Below are 17,205 nucleotides of genomic sequence, written 5' to 3' on the forward strand. Positions count from 1 at the left end.
CCAAAAGTCGTATATTTTTTTCAGTCCGTCTATCACATTCTACTCGGAGCAAATCAGCATCATCACTACATAGTATAAAACAAAGTCGCTTTCTCTGTCCTTAAATCCCTATGTATGCTTAAATCTTTAAAACTACGCAACGGATTTTGATGCGGTTTTGTTTAATAGATAGAGTGATTGAAGAGGAAGGTTTATAGGTACTAGAGGTCCCGCAGTAGTCGAAATTCGACTATAATTAATTGGAATTGTAAGTTTGTACACTATTATGATTGTATTTTATACTTCTATAATGACAAATTTCGCCAAGACTACACTAAATATTAACAAAGGCAAACAATATTAAATCTATTCTCAATTTGACAACAGACGCCAAGAACAAAAGTTTGACAATTAATAGTATGCATGCGTGTGTGCGTCAAATACATGGTATGTAGTGTGTGTAATGTTTTATATATTGATTTAATGTATCTTTTATGCATTATTTAAAAAAATATTAGCATTGTGCACTTCTTCTCTGTATTCTCTATAAGTGTGGAAAATTTCATACTCCTCCGTCCGCGCAATTTTCGTAAAAAGGGATACAAAGTTTTTGCTTCACGTATTAATATATAGATGTATAACTCTACGAATAAATACTGATTATTTATTCGTATAACTAGCTTCGCCCCACGGTGTCACCCGCGATACGACAATAACCGCGAGTAACATCGCGGGACTCGGCTATCAATAATAAAATTTAATGTTTCCGAAGCGAAGCGAGGGCGGGTCGCTAGTCATTTATATAGTATTTTAAGGTGACTATCTATTCTGCTACAGTGCTACAAGAGGACTCAAAATTATAAAGAAATAACTCCATACATCGAACAGCGTATAAATTGAAATGCATTTTTTTTAAATATCCTTTAATGAAAATCGTCTTGGATTATTTTTCTAAGTTACTTAGGTGTTGATATATAGGTTAGGTAAGTGTTTTTATTATTTTGCTAACGTAATGTCAGCAGTGTTCTTACGTATGCCTACGTTTGCCGCTATGGGCACTGTTCCAACTCCATACTACGCGTTCGAGATGTTAATAAGCTCGTACTGAGCACACTGAAGTTAAATTGTATCTCGTTTATCTTCAGTGGAGCACGCTGGGGGAACTAATCAGTTATACTATATTTATTGTATGGGCCTGGTAGGAGAGCGTCGGTGAACCAGTACGGGTAGAAACTTATGGTAAACCGTAAAAGTATTTTTAATTAATATAAAATGACCTAATATTATATACCTTTTTCTGGTGGTAGGACCTCTTGTGAGTCCGCACGGGTAGGTACCATCACCCTGCCTATTTCAGCCGTGAAGCAGTAATGCGTTTCGGTTTGAAAGGGGGGGCAGCCGTTGTAACTATACTTGAGACCTTAGAACTTATATCTCGAGGTGGGTGGCGCATTTACGTTGTAGATGTTTATGGGCTCCAGTAACCATTTAACATCAGGTGTGAGCTCATTCACCCATCTAAGCAATAAAAAAAAACCTAACGATAATTAATATAAATAACCTAACCTCACCAAATATCTTGCTGTGTGAAGTACAATTTTTAATGAACGCGATTTTCCCATCTCTTCGCGACATGCTCTCTTACTGTGCAGGCCTTCGTTATTTTTATCGGTATTATTATGAACGGTATTTTTGGGTACATTTAGGTACTGTTTAGTTTTTATTTTAAAAGTGTATAAATCGTATTTCTAGCTGGCGTCCCACCGATCAAGCTGGAAGGCAATAGGTACTACTTAGGTACGAAAATAAACAAGAAGTTGGTAAATACTGGTGGTATATCTATACTAATATATAAATCTACAGTGGTTTTTTACGGATGTTCCGTTATAACTACTGAACCATGCATCCGATTGACTTGAAACTTGGTATCCATGTAGAAAATACATGTAATGAATGCATACTAATAGGCTAATATTTATATGAGTGTTGGACTCCCTAATAATAATGAAAATAAAGAATAATGTTAATTTTAAATACCCTGCGAAGCGGGCCGGGCGAGCGTGGCTAGTACTTTATAAATACATGTATAATTACGCAAAAAAAAAATTTTTATATTTTATTTTTATTACTTGATACTATTTGTCCGCCGTGAGACTCGTTCCTGAACACTTGATAAGCTTCTACGCATAATAGAGATAGAAAGAAATTAGAAAAAAAAAGATTTGCTCGCAGGATACGAACACTGTTACAGTGGTATCGTTTGATACGAGTAAGCTGGGCATCTTAACCTATAGGCCACGGTGACTTCGAAATTTCGGTATTTAGATCTTACAATAAAAATGGTAAATTTAAATTTCGTTGTAATTTTGAAATATAAAAAAAAAACATAAAGTGTTAAACTTGAGTACGGAACCGTTGTCTGTGGACCAGCTATCTGCCACTATGACAAAGAGTACGCCATTGTACAATGGAGGATCAATTTGAGCGCTTATCCACAGTTACTAATGTGTAAAAAATATATTTCCCCTGAGAGTTCTTTATTCTGATTTTGAAAAACATAACATTATGCTGTGGAATTGGTGCTACAGTTTAGTTAGTTGATAATGGCTCGAACAAGCCAGAGGTATGGCCTCAACACAGAAATAATATCAAGATTATTTCTGTGGGCCTCAATCGATTATCCCTGTGCTATGGCCGGTTAAACAAATCGATTTGACAACGCACAAAAATTCGTCTATTCGAATTCCACTAGTAACATTTTACACCTATATCAATTCCTACCACGCTAATATAACCGTGAAAAAACATTAATTACTAATTCCTCTCATTTCTATTAATAAGCAGCGAAACCACTTTTGGCTTACTTTAACTATACATTAAAACACAAATTGTAGAAAACAAGCTTTATTCAATACAATAAATCGATTTAAATCACATTACGTTCCCGCCAATTTCGACAAACAGTCAATATGGCGACGGTAGCTGTCAAAAACGCAACTTTGACGTTTGTTATTGTGGACGCGGAATTGCACATATCACCGAAGCATTGGCACACGGTCTCTAAATGGTCTTTATTGTCTGCCGTATAACATGCCCGCTTGTGTTTGATCCAGCCGCAACTTCTTGTTATTCGGACCTCTGGCGTTTGTTCTGGGTGGAGAACTGCAGTAAACATTGAGACAGAATTAGAAACACTTATGTTTAAATCTATTATATTTAAATCGGCTTAAAATAAAAACTATACTATACAACTACTAATGACGATTGCATGCAGCAGAGGTGCGAATGTTGCGATGGATGTGTGAAGTAACGAGAATGGATAGAATATGGAATGAATATGTTAGAGGAAGTCTGAAAGTGGCACCTGTGACAGAAAAGCTGAGAAGTGCGCGTTTGGGATGGTATGGACATGTGATGGGACGAAATTAAAATGAGGTTGATAAGAGAGTGTTAACTATTAATGTGGAAGGATATAGAGGAAGAGGTAGACCTGAGAGGAAATGGATGGATTGCGTGAAAGACGATATGTGTAAGAGGGGAGTGAGCGAAGAAATGGTATATGATAGAAGAGTATGGAAGGAGAAAACATGTTGCGCCGACCCCAGGTAACTGGGAGAAGGGCAGGATAATGATAACTATACTACTACTAACTATAACCAGTGTGCTTAGTGCGAGTTTTTTAACGTTCTCGATAGCGTAAAAGTTACTCAAATTAGTATGCAGTTGGAACAGCGTCCCTAAAGGCAAACCTAGGCAAACTTTCCGACTTCATACAAATTTAACTTTTACGCTATCGAAAACGATAAAAAACTCGCACTGAGCACACCGATCCTTTATTAAGTCGTATTTGCAGTCTGCCATGGCCAAAAAACTATGAATCTCTTCAAAGCTTTTATAAAAGTAACGCTTTATTAAAAAAAAAATAAGTTAATGTGTAGATTAATGTACGATAATTTTAATATCAGAATAGGGACGCGTCAGTGTTCTGTGCTTATGATCGGCACGTCATTAAATATAATTAAACAGATGTGTGTAAAACGCGACACGACCTGCCATTACATCCTTTCAGTCGCGGGCACAATGAAACCTAAACGGAAGTCTATTGTCCAGAAACAGAGTTCGTAACAGAACACGAAGCTGGTGTGTACAATGATAGATTTTTTAACATAAATATCTGTTAGTAACATTAAAATAAATAAAAAATAGTTCTTCGTTGGACTGTATCAATAACATTGACGATACTCATTGATAACGGTAACCGCTTCTCTACAGGCCGGCGGTAGACACCTTCGACGATAATTAAAGATATTAAAGCATATTTTTTTCCCTACCTAAGCTGATAGCCTTGAGAGGTTAAACCTAACAAGTAGGTGAGCTCGCGGGGCTGAAACCTGCCGATGTTACTAACACTAACCCTAGCAAGAACAGTGCTTCGCAGAATCTACCACCGGATCGGAAACGCGACCCACTGAGAAGATCCGGCGAGAAACTCAGTGGGCTGAGTCTGTGGGTTAATTTCCTCGCCGAGCCCTTCGTCGTAAGCGACGGGTTCGACCAGAATTAAAGCAAATACAGTGTGCTTAGTGCGAGTTTTTTAACGTTCTCGATAGAGTAAAAGGTAACTCAAATTTGTATTCAGTTGGAACAGCGCCCCTAGCGGCAAACGTACGCAAACGTTCCAACTCCATCCAAATTTGAATTAACGTTTACGCTATCGAGAACGTTAAAAAACTCGCACTAAACACTTTTTTTTCCTACCGATGCTGATAGCCTTGAGAGGCTATTTCAGCTTCGCCCTAACGTTTGTAGGTGAGCTCACGGGGCTCAACCGGAGAGTTGCTAACACTGACCCCAGCAAGAGCAGTGCTTCGCAGAATCTACCACCGGATCGGAAACGCGACCCACAGAGAAGATCCGGCGAGAAACTCAGTGGGCTGTGTCTATGGGTTAGTTCGCTCGTCGAGCCCTTCGTCGCAAGCGACGGGTTCGACGAGGACGGTGACCGGAGCACTAAACACACAGCATGGTTGTTTAATTAGAAAAACCTATGACTTACTTGTCTGCGTGATCTTTCGGCAAAAGAATTGCTTGCTCAACACGTGAGGCAAGGTCTTCCCGCAGTCCACGACAGGGACGATGGAGTGCATCCTGGGAAGGTTCAGATCCAGACAGGCGGAATTGTTGGCGCTATTGCACTCGAAGCATTTAACGGCCGCGCCTGAATAAAATGAATAGTAATAGTCATTGTTATGATAAAAAAAACATTAGAGAGTTATTGATTAACAGGTTTTCTGCGGTTTCTGTAATGCAACATGTAAAATACAGACCGCGTCCTTAGATAATCACAATGAGTTGTTTTTCTTTTAGAAAAAAACAAAAACAAAGTATGTCATGTAATGCAATTCTAGAAAAGAAAGAAAACTATTGCTGTGTGTTTTCTAAAAGGGTACTAAATAATTCGAATCGTGTTACAAAATTAAAATTTTCAAGCAATATCAAAATGCTAAATCAAAAACAAAGAGATACATTCGCCGCTTATTTAAATCGATTTCTTGACTATATTATAATTTTATAGAGGACAATGTGACGTATTCGTCTAATGAAAAGCAATCTTATGCGACGTAAAAAACATTTTTTAGTTGTACTTAGACATAATACAAACAAAATCAATACTTGCTTCTGTGGGTAAATAGGAGTAGAACAAAACCGACGATAATACATGATACAAATCGGAACTCCATATTGTAACGCCTGAAGTATATTCCTGAGCAACGTATCAAAAGACAATAATGATATTCTAATATATAAAAAAAAACAGTTTTCCTACTAAAATTTATAACATAAAGGTTTTTTTTACTAAGTAAGAAAAGAAAAAATGGTTTAACGACACTTAAATTCACCGGCAGACTGTCGGATTAGTTGTTGAGTCGTGCCGTATATAGCAAAATGAAGCATTGTGTATTGTGTGTGACTCCAACAATGGGGTCAACCGGCTCACTTCGGTAACAGTCGGATGCTCGAAGGATGTGTTAATAACGTTTAGAATTGATGAGACCCGGCGGCAGCTAGGCTTAACTACTTGAAGGAACGGAATTCCCTTCAACGTACAATGCAATACTTACGTGCTTTGAATTTTTAAATTTACTGGTGGTAGGACCTGTTGTGAGTCCGCGCGGATAGGTACCACCACGCTGCCTATTTCTGCCGTAATGCGTTTCGCTTTGAAGAGTCGGGCAGCCGTTGTAACTATATAGAGACCTTAGAACTGATTGATACCTCAAGGTGGGTGGCGCATTTACGTTGTAGATGTCCATGGGCTCCAGTAACCTAACTAAGCAGTAAAAAAAATGAGTCATCAGTGTTTCGTAAAAAAAATATTTAAATAAAACTCACGGAGCATTGATCTTCTTTTTTTTTAAATGAAGCATTACTGGTGGCACGGAGGCCTTTTCAGTTTCACTAAGACAGGTGGACGAGCAAAGGCTTAGCCAGGATGGAAGGGATTTGCTAACATCTGCCCGAGCGCCTCCGAAGGAGACCTAACAGCTCAAGAGCAATTGCTTCGCGAATGAATCTACTATCGGAATCGAGACCCGCTGAGAAGATCCCGCGAGAAACTCAGCGGGCTGTATGGGTACTTTTCTTTCTTTAAAACGCCGACATAATATACATGTTGAATGCGATAATTCTTTTCTAGCAAGTAGCTCGTCTGCCGCCTATCCTTCTTATATTGGGAATGTTTGAGTGAGGACTTGTAGTCAGGAATCAGTGGGAGGATTAAATTAGAAAACGAGGCTAGGATACCGCTGACGTAAGATCGTGATGAAGTAGTCAACCTCAGATCAAGGACACGTCAGATTATTTGAATATTAACATCACTATTAAATATTATAAACTAGGTGACCCGGCAGACTTCGTAGTGCCTCAATCGATAAATAAAATACCTAAAGTTTTGTACAAAATAAACATAAAATAAACAAAAGGAATCCGTCTGACGGGGGACACATCAAAGGAAAAACAAAATTGTTATTTTTATTTAATTCAGAGCATTTTCATATTTATCTACCTTTTAAACTTTCTCTGGTCTTCCACAAATAATTCAAGTCCAAACTTAGACAAATCGGTTCAGCCGTTCTCGAATTTTAGCGAGTCATATATCTTTAGTCATATCTCAGGCTGGGTGGGTAGTGGTATGCACCTTGCCATATCATTTCACTGGTGGTAGGTCCTCTTGTGAGTCCGCACGGGTAGGTAACACCGCCCTGATTATTTCAGCCGTAAAGCAGTAATGCGTTTGAATTGTAGGGCAGCCGTTGTAACTATACTGAGACCTTAGAACTCATGTCTCAAGGTGGGTGGCGGCATTTACGTTGTACATGTCCATGGACTCCAGGAAGCACTTAACACCAGATGGGCTGTGAGCAAGTCCACCCATCTAAGCAATATAAAAATCATGGCACTCCACTAGCCAATCAGCACCAGGCGGGACGTAAGTTCTACCTATGCGAGCTTAACGATTCTCTTCTATAATTACTACTCTCACATCGCCTAACCTTTAGTATTGGACACTGTAAGTGATTATTCCCTTTTTCCATTTTATCTAATGGAGTCGGAACGTTTGCCTGCGTTTGCCGCTAGGGGCGCTGTTCCAGCTGCATACAAATTTGAGTTAACTTTTACGCTATCGATAACGTTAAAAAACTCGCATTAAGCATATTTATAAACACTCAAGAAAAATTAGATATAATCTGACTTTTGTTTACATTACGTTTTCGTTACGAGGTTACGTATAATGACGTCACAGTGTCAGTATTTTTAGATTTTATGAATATTTTCTATGTAGTAAGTGCCTTGTGAATATTTGAATAAAGTATGAACCAGAAAACTACCGTAGTTTCGATGCATAAACAAGCCTTGTTTTAGAGTTGAAACGCGAAAAGATTGGCCGAGGAGAAACAAAATAGTAAATTCAACAGCAGTATGTAGTACACTCTATTTCATTTTGAGCTTTGTTACAAATAAATAGTAATCAAAATGGAATTTTAAGCGAAGTCTAACGATAGTCAGAGGATTGGACATTTTAAATATAAGAATAAATAAACAATAGTTTTTAATTAATTTTGCAATAAAATCGTTTTTTCTTACACAATTTTGTTTTTTTTAATTTATTAAAATTTATTTTCAAAATTTTTTTTGGATTTTCTGTAAAAGCGTATTTTGTTAGTTTTTTTAAACTATTATTTATTAGTTGAATTTCGATATTTTTATTTTCAATTTTTTTTTTATTATAGGTATAATTATCATCGTTCCTCATTAAGTATACCGAGTTAATCCGACGTTTTGAAGGGGATCAAAATCATGTTGAAAGATTCCGTTACAAACATACATAATACGTCTGAAGCTAATGAAAGCGTATTAAAAAAACGTATTGCGGTCTCTATGAACATTAGCTGCAGCTCATTAAAGTTTAATTGGTCGACCCAAGCCGAGAGTTTTCGTTACGCATTGAAAATATGCGTGGTACATTATTATGTTTCCCAAAAACCAATTTTATTGCTTAGGTGGGTGAAAGATCTCATGGCCAGCTGGTGTTACGGCCTGGCCACGGGGATCGGCGGTGCGAACAGCGAAGCGGTGGGCGAGGCGACCATTCGCGCAGCACCGTTTGCAGGCCACGGGTACTCACGTTCGCCGCCGCGACTAGTAAGGAAGTCCGACAGCGAAATGTCTATATCGAAATTATCTCGATATTGCTTACAAATTAATAGTTTTTTGGTTCCAAATAATAGGTATTTGGAAAAGATTGTGAAGTACATGATTTGAATAAGAATCGGAGTATACCTATAGATGGAGAATTCCACAAGAAGTACGAGAAATACTTTGGGTGGCTAGACTTCCAAATAGCTGGTCTAGCTAGTATTTCAGCTATTTTATTTTTTTATTGCTTAGATGGGTGGACGAGCTCACAGCCCACCTTGTGTTAAGTGGTTACTGGAGCCCATAGACATCCACAACGTAAATGCGCCACCCACCTTGAGATATAAGTTCTAAGGTCTCAAGTATAGTTATAATGGCTGCCTCACCCTTCAAACCGAAACGCATTACTACTTCACGGCAGAAATAGGCAGGGTGGTAGTACCCACCCGTGTAGACTCACAAGAGGTCCTACCACCAGTAATTACGCAATTTATTATTTTGAAGATTTCATTTTTATCACACGATGTTATTCCTTCACCGTGGAAATCAATCGTGAACATTTGTTGAGTACGTATTTCATTACAAAAATTGGTACCCGCCTGATATTCGAACACCGGTGCATCGCTCAACACGATTGCACCGGACGTCCGTTAGGCCACGACGACTTTAAAAATATAAAATAAAAAATTAAAAATAAAATATAAAAATTTCGGCGTTAATTTTTCGCGGCGAAAACAACTAAACTCATTTAATCACTGTACTATTCGCCGCGACTACCGCTCGACTCCGTGGCTCGCGCCGTCCGTATTCATGCATTTGTTTTGCTCGCCCGCCGCATCGCGCGATTCGCTCGGTACATTTCGCCGGTCGCTTCGCCGGTCGCCGGTGCGCGTGGCTTGTTAGGTACATTTCTATGCGCTTGTTTTAGTCGCTAGACGCTTCGCCGTTCGCACCGCGCGAATATTCGCATCGGCGAATGTCCCGTGGCCAGGCTGTTAAGTGGTTATCCGAGCCCATAGACATCTGCAACGTAAATACGGCCATCCACCTCGAGACGTGAGTTCTAATGTCTGAGTTTTTACAGTTTTTTTTCCTATCTAAGCTGATAGCCTTGAGAGGCTATTTCAGCTTCGCCCTAACGTTAGTAGGTGAGCTCGCGGGGCTCAACCGGAGAGTTGCTAACACTGACCCTAGCAAGAGCAGTGCTTCGCAGAATCTACCACCGGATCGGAAACGCGACCCACTGAGAAGATCCGGCGAGAAACTCAGTGGGCTGTGTCTATGGGTTAGTTCGCTCGTCGAGCCCTTCGTCGCAAGCGACGGGTTCGACGAGGACGGTCGTGAGTTCTAAGGTCTGAGTTTTTAGAGTTTTTTTTTCCCTATCTAAGCTGATAGCCTTGAGAGGCTATTTCAGCGGAACCTTAACTAGTAGGTGAGCTCACGGGGCTCAAACCTGACGACGTTGCTAACACGAACCCTAGCAAAAGCCGTGCTTCGCAGAATCTACCACCGGATCGGAAACGCGACCCACTGAGAAGATCCGGCGAGAAACTCAGTGGGCTGTGTCTGAGGGTTAGAGTACAACCGCTACCCCACCCTCCAAATCGAAGCGCATTGCTGCTTCACGGCAGAAATAGGCAGGGCGGTGGTGCCTGCACGTGCGGACTCACAAGGCGTCCTACCGCCAGTATGGAAAAAGCAAAAACGATCTCCGTTCTAGATCAACCGCATAGGTAGAATGGACCCTTTTCTCTGTCACCAATTTGGATGGTCCTAAAAACCTATTAGATTTGTGTTTCAAGGACTGATATTTTTTACAACTCAGATTAATGTTTATACATAAATAAATATTACATAAGAGAGTAGCAAGTACATTAAATTACTACAGTGTGACAGGAGGTGAGAAGGGGCCTAAGCGGAAACCGTAGGATCACTCAATTGAGAACGTTAGCAATCATGATAGTGGTGGACACGTACGTATGCGAACAGGCGAATTTGGGTTACGAGACCACTCGTTTCAGGTCAATAGTCGGCCACTTTTAGATTATCTAGACGTAATTTGAAACGCTTATAATATGACTACAACACGGTACATCTGCTATTAAACACATAATAGGAGAAGCATCTTAGGATAATGGGTATTTATGATATTTAAGATTTTGTCTCCAGGCTATACAATATCTAATGGCACCATTTTACTGGTGGTAGGACCTCTTGTGAGTCCGCACGGGTAGGTACCACCACTCTGCCTATTTCTGCCGTGAAGCAGTAATACGTTTCGGCTTGAAGGGTGAGGCAGCCGTTGTAACTATACTGAGACCTTAGAACTTATATATCAAGATAGGTGGCGCATTTACGTTATATATGTCTATGGGCTCCAGTAACCATTTAACACCAGGTGGGCTGTGAGCTCGTCCATCCATGTAAGCAATAAAAAAAAAACCTAATTTAAACCAAATTTTTGGATTTAGTACCGATCTTCAAGCATAAGTCTCTTAGCGGGCGGCGGCATCAAAGTTGTTTTTTTATAATCACCAGTGAACAAGCACTTTTGTCTACCCCAAGTTAGGCCCAAGACTTTGAGGCCCTTAGGACTTCTTGGTTCTGAACGTACAATACTGTTATACTGGTCCTACCACCAATTGAAAATTTATTAAGTGTTTATTCACTCGAGTCTTTTGAGACGAGTCAATTTATCCTGCGTGTGTACGCGGGAAGTAGTGATTGCCTCACCGGTGTTCAGCGGTGTGGGCGGACACGACTCATCACACACGACTAGATATTACTAACATCACCAATCTAAGGGACCCTAATGATCGACTTCCTTATGATAAATCTTTTTGCATAAAACGAGTTTGACGTAAAACGAAACTACTCAAGTCCCATATATTTTTCTTCTATTTATCTCGTAGTTGTGGCTACCAGTAGAGAGGCTATGCTAAGGGGGGAAACATTGGGTTCTCCCCTTATACGACCTATTTATTTATTAGATTAAGTTATAATTGTTTGACATTGTATTAGTTTTAAATCAGGGTTTTGATAATCTACTATATAGGTACCTACTCTGGGATTAACTCTTCTTCGCAGTGTTTTCCATGTAAAATACAATTTTATTTTTCAGAGAGCGAAGGGGGAAGTTGATTTAGAGACAGCTCCTTAACTGTGGCCCTGGCATTGCCAGTGTCCAAGAATGACGGAGACCACTTAAATTCTTCAAAAATGGTCTGAACTAACTCTGTTCATTTTACGGTTAAAACTGATAATGGAACTTGGAAATGGAATGGTAAATTGGTGCGAGGAAGCCTTGATCTCCAAGGAAAGACGACTGTGCGCTTCATATCACTACATAGTATAAAACAAAGTCGCTTTCTCTGTCCCTATATCTGTCTGTCCCTATGTATGCTTAAATCTTTAAAACTACGCAACGGATTTTGGTGTGTTTTTTTTTTAATAGTTAGAGTGATTGAATAGGAAGGTTTATATGTATAATAACATCCTTTAAATAGTAGAAAAATCAATAATAAATTACAGTTTCCGAAGCGAAGCGAGGGCGGGTCGCTAGTTTAAGAATAACCCTCTATAATCGGCACAGGAAAGATTTAGTGGAAATTTATGATGAATTTATCAAGACAGTGTGTTCGCAGGCGAGGGGCCCGAAGGTCATACTCATTATTACCTACTTTTAGCTCAGCGGGTGCATCGGCTTCGCGATGGTGGCCAACAGAGTGGTTGAAGTCGCTGACGATCGCTGCTCGTCTCATGGGGCGGTACAATTAATTTGCGTGAGTCAGTAACAACCGCCCCACTTACTTATCCGAACTCTAGCAATTTTTTTAGTATCATGGAACATGAGCAGTTTAACTGATGTCCCATCTGGTAATAGTTGCCATAGACTACTAGTCGCTAGCAGTAGTCGCCAAACTCTAACAGTTGATCGACTCTTCATTGATACTTTGCTTTGGCTATTGTTATCAACGTGGAGACGGGCTACCGGAGGAAACTGGTAAACAGTCGCTAGTTGATTGTACGATCGTAAAACGACAACTCAAATTGCAGACATGTGTTTACAGTCACAGAACTAATCGAGAGAAAGAGTACATAGACAAGAGGTTTCAAGGCCCGGACACGCAGGCAAGATCAGACAAGCACCAAAACACAATAAATCCTCTTAATTGAGCTTAATACTGCAGCGGACAGGCCCTTTTTACCCTAAGCCTAAGAGGCTACTAAGCTATTCCAGCTACGTTGTCACTGGTAGGTGAGCTCACGAACTCAACCTGAAATAATTTGCCAAGACTAGTTCTAGCAAGAGCAGTACTTCGCAGAATCTACCAGAGGTTAGTAGAAACTCAGTGGGCTGTGTCTGTTTGGGTCGCAACAAGCGCTCGCTAGAAGATACATAGAGTTCACATCACGACCTTTAGAAGAAATGGAAGAAATATCTATGTATATAAAAATGAATTGCTGTTGATTAGTCTCGCTAAAACTCGAGAACGGCTGGACCGATTTGGATAATTTTGATCATTCCGATAGAGGCACCCGTCACGCGCGGACGTGCTCATCGACCACTCGATCGCCCGGCCTTTGTTCGCCCGGCTTTTGTTAGCCCGGCCATTGTTCGCGTGGCCTGTGTTCGTGGTACATCTGCCGACTAAGTGCTCTTCCTGGAAGTTTTTATTTGTTTTGTTTCCTTTTGTTATTTCTGTGTTCGTGGTACATCTGCCGACAAACTGTCTTCCTGGAAGTGTTTAATTGGTTTGTTTCTTTTTGCTATTTCCGTTTTGTTGTGATTTTTCTTTGTCCTGCAGTAATCGTGCCGCATCGCCACCTGTGTTCAATAGAACCGCTCAGGTCCGAGAAGTTGGGGCCTCGCCGCAAGGCGAGTGTTTTCTAAGACCCAGGGTAGCCCCACCTGGGCACGTAGACATCATGGACGCTGTATTTGCGGAATTTCTCCGGCTTCGCTACCCAAAGCTCACTTCCGAGTTTCAGGCCTTCAAGGCCGATCACACTGCGAGCCCTCTCGTGGACTCCACCGAGCTCGCTGCTCCTGCGTCGCCTGTACCTGCGTGCAAAGCTTCTGCATCGAGCACCGCAGCCTCCGTCGTGCCTGCCGTTCCCGCGTCGCCTATACTGGCGAGTAAAACTGCTGCGTCGTCCGCCGTGGTCACCGTTCCAGCAGCGCGATCATCCGCTGCCTCCGTCGCGCCGTCCAAAACACCTACTCGTAGGTCACCTGCGCCCGCCTCCTCGTCCTCCGACTCTGACTCGGAGATGGAGGTCGACCTCGCTCCCGCCTCATCGACGGATGGATTCACCCTGGTGCAAAAGGGTAAGAAGCGTGCCGCGGAGTCTCGAGCTCCCGCGGCCGCTAAAATTAGCAAAGCCGCGAACGCGTCGCGCCCCCGCCCTCAGACTCCCGTTGCGCCTCCAGCCCGTGCCACTCCGTCGCCGCGTCCGGTGGCACAAAATAAAGCCCAGACCCCTCCCCCGGTAATCCTTCAAGAGAAGGCAGCTTGGGAACGAGTTTCCCTGGCCCTTAAGGCCAAAAATATCAATTTTACGAATGCCCGTAACCTCGCGAACGGCATTCAAATTAAGGTTCGAACATCCGACGACCATAGGGCCCTCTCTTCTTACCTCCGTAAGGAGCGTATAAGTTTCCACACATATACGCTCCAGGAGGAGCGCGAACTCCGTGCCGTTATACGTGGCATCCCTAAAGAGTTGGATGCCGAGCTCGTCAAGGCCGACCTTCTCGAACAAGGCCTACCGGTTAACTCCGTACACCGCATGCACACAGGCCGCGGAAGGGAGCCATATAATATGGTTCTCGTCGCCCTCCAGCCTACCCCCGAGGGTAAGCAAATATTCAACATCCGAACGGTCTGTAGCCTTTCCGGAATCGCAGTCGAAACCCCACACAAGAAAGGCACACCTAGTCAGTGCCATAACTGCCAATTATACGGGCATTCTTCCCGTAACTGTCACGCGCGCCCCCGATGCGTCAAGTGCTTAGGCGATCACGCCACGGCCCTATGCACTCGCGATCAAAAAACCGCGACAGAACCGCCTAGCTGCGTCCTGTGTCGAACACAGGGTCACCCCGCAAATTACCGCGGATGCCCCCGAGCCCCGAAAATAAATCGCCGCGTCGCCCGCCAAAACCGCCTCCGAGCTTCCGGCCCAGACATCAAAGCCTCGGCACCCTCTGTGTCGCAGGCTAAGCCAGCGTTCGTTCCGGCGCCGGTGCCCAGTGTCTCGGCCTGGGCGAAACCGCTGCCGTACATGAACACGGCTACAACTCCCTCCTCCGCGATTCGTCCCGCCCCCGCGACTCGTCCCTCTCCCGCGACTTGCCCTCCGACCGCGTCCGACAATCTCGCTTTAGCGATCGACTTCTTTCAGTCGATCAACTTTGAGCGCGTTAACGCTTTGGGCGACGCCATTCGCTCTGCCTCCACTGCACAACACTTTATCGCCGTTGTGCAAGAATACGCCGACGTATACGCGTCATTAAATACGTACGTCCTCCCCTCACTCCGCCGGTAATCAATGGCGTATATAAGTAGAATAAAGCCCCTATCCGTAACGATAGGATTTTTTAACGCTTACGGTCTCGCAAATCAACGTGATCAGGTTTCTGACTTTTTGCGTGACCATCAAATTGATATCTTTTTAGTGCAGGAGACCCTACTTAAGCCCGCGCGCCGTGACCCTAAAATCGCGAACTATAACATGGTCAGGAACGACAGGCTCTCTGCTCGTGGTGGTGGTACCGTCATTTACTATAGAAGAGCCCTGCATTGCGTCCCACTCGATCCTCCCGCGCTCGCTAATATCGAAGCATCAGTGTGCCGAATCTCACTGACGGGACACGCGCCGATCGTTATCGCGTCCGTTTATCTTCCACCGGATAAGATCGTTCTAAGCAGTGATATCGAGGCGCTGCTCGGTATGGGGAGCTCTGTCATTCTGGCGGGCGACCTAAATTGTAAACACATCAGGTGGAACTCACACACCACAACCCCGAATGGCAGGCGGCTTGACGCGTTAGTCGATAATCTCGCCTTCGATATCGTCGCTCCGCTAATCCCGACTCACTACCCGCTAAATATCGCGCATCGCCCGGATATACTCGACATAGCGTTATTAAAAAACGTAACTCTGCGCTTACACTCGATCGAAGTAGTTTCAGAGTTAGATTCAGACCACCGTCCCGTCGTTATGAAGCTCGGTCGCGCTCCCGATTCCGTTCCCGTCACGAGGACTGTGGTGGATTGGCACACGCTGGGCATCAGCCTGGCTGAATCTGATCCACCATCGCTACCGTTTAGCCCGGACTCTACCCCGTCTCCTCAGGATACCGCTGAAGCCATAGACATCTTAACGTCACACATCACCTCGACATTAGATAGGTCATCGAAACAAGTTGTAGCGGAGGACTTCCTTCACCGCTTCAAATTGTCCGACGATATTAGGGAACTCCTTAGAGCTAAGAACGCCTCGATACGCGCCTACGACAGGTATCCTACCGCGGAAAATCGTATTCGAATGCGTGCCCTACAACGCGACGTAAAGTCTCGCATCGCCGAAGTCCGAGATGCCAGATGGTCTGATTTCTTAGAAGGACTCGCGCCCTCCCAAAGGTCTTACTACCGCTTAGCTCGTACTCTCAAATCGGATACGGTAGTAACTATGCCCCCCCTCGTAGGCCCCTCAGGCCGACTCACGGCGTTCGATGATGACGAAAAAGCAGAGCTGCTGGCCGATACATTGCAAACCCAGTGCACGCCCAGCACTCAATCCGTGGACCCTGTGCATGTAGAATTAGTAGACAGTGAGGTAGAACGCAGAGCCTCCTTGCCACCCTCTGATGTGTTACCACCCGTCACCCCGATGGAAGTTAAAGACTTGATCAAAGACCTACGTCCTCGCAAGGCTCCCGGTTCCGACGGTATATCCAACCGCGTTATTAAACTTCTACCCGTCCAACTCATCGTGATGTTGGCATCTATTTTCAATGCCGCTATGGCGAACTGTATCTTTCCCGCGGTGTGGAAAGAAGCGGACGTTATCGGCATACACAAACCCGGTAAACCAAAAAATCATCCGACGAGCTACCGCCCGATTAGCCTCCTCATGTCTCTAGGCAAACTGTATGAGCGTCTGCTCTACAAACGCCTCAGAGACTTCGTCTCATCCAAGGGCATTCTCATCGATGAACAATTCGGATTCCGTACAAATCACTCATGCGTTCAACAGGTGCACCGCCTCACGGAGCACATTCTTGTGGGGCTTAATCGACCAAAACCGTTATACACGGGAGCTCTCTTCTTCGACGTCGCAAAAGCGTTCGACAAAGTCTGGCACAACGGTTTGATTTTCAAACTATTCAACATGGGTGTGCCGGATAGTCTCGTGCTCATCATACGGGACTTCTTGTCGAACCGCTCTTTTCGATATCGAGTCGAGGGAACCCGCTCCTCCCCACGACCTCTCACAGCTGGAGTCCCGCAAGGCTCTGTC

General features: G+C 43.3%; 1 protein-coding gene across 2 annotated transcripts; it reads right to left on the reverse strand.

The window, feature by feature from the left end:
* Positions 1 to 2,867: 2,867 nt before the first annotated feature.
* On the reverse strand, positions 2,868 to 6,778 carry LOC101739816 (uncharacterized). Of its 2 annotated transcripts, none has more exons than XM_038020294.2 (3): positions 6,373 to 6,778; positions 5,036 to 5,197; positions 2,868 to 3,141 (listed from the first exon to the last, which is right to left on the reverse strand). In XM_038020294.2, exons 1-3 carry the CDS (start codon positions 6,377 to 6,379, stop codon positions 2,906 to 2,908), a joined length of 405 nt encoding a protein of 134 aa, XP_037876222.1. In that variant the 5' UTR covers positions 6,380 to 6,778; the 3' UTR covers positions 2,868 to 2,905. The 2 variants fall into 2 exon arrangements, with proteins under 2 accessions (XP_037876222.1, XP_004924412.2); XM_004924355.4 differs by lacking the exon at positions 6,373 to 6,778 and adding an exon at positions 5,657 to 6,003.
* Between the last annotated feature and the right edge of the window lie 10,427 nt (positions 6,779 to 17,205).

The sequence above is a fragment of the Bombyx mori genome, chromosome 3, assembly GCF_030269925.1.
Source record: "Bombyx mori chromosome 3, ASM3026992v2".
NCBI lineage: Eukaryota > Metazoa > Arthropoda > Insecta > Lepidoptera > Bombycidae > Bombyx > Bombyx mori.

Bases quoted from the DNA above. Each gene is read 5' to 3' on its own strand.
- LOC101739816 (XM_004924355.4), bottom strand. From the start codon at position 5,720: ATGGAGTTCCGATTTGTATCATGTATTATCGTCGGTTTTGTTCTACTC. The intron at 5,198-5,656 runs GCAAGTATTGAT...CATTTTATTCAG, and splicing joins ACTCCTATTTACCCACAGAA to GCGCGGCCGTTAAATGCTTC. The intron at 3,142-5,035 runs GTAAGTCATAGG...TGTTTACTGCAG, and splicing joins CCGAAAGATCACGCAGACAA to TTCTCCACCCAGAACAAACG.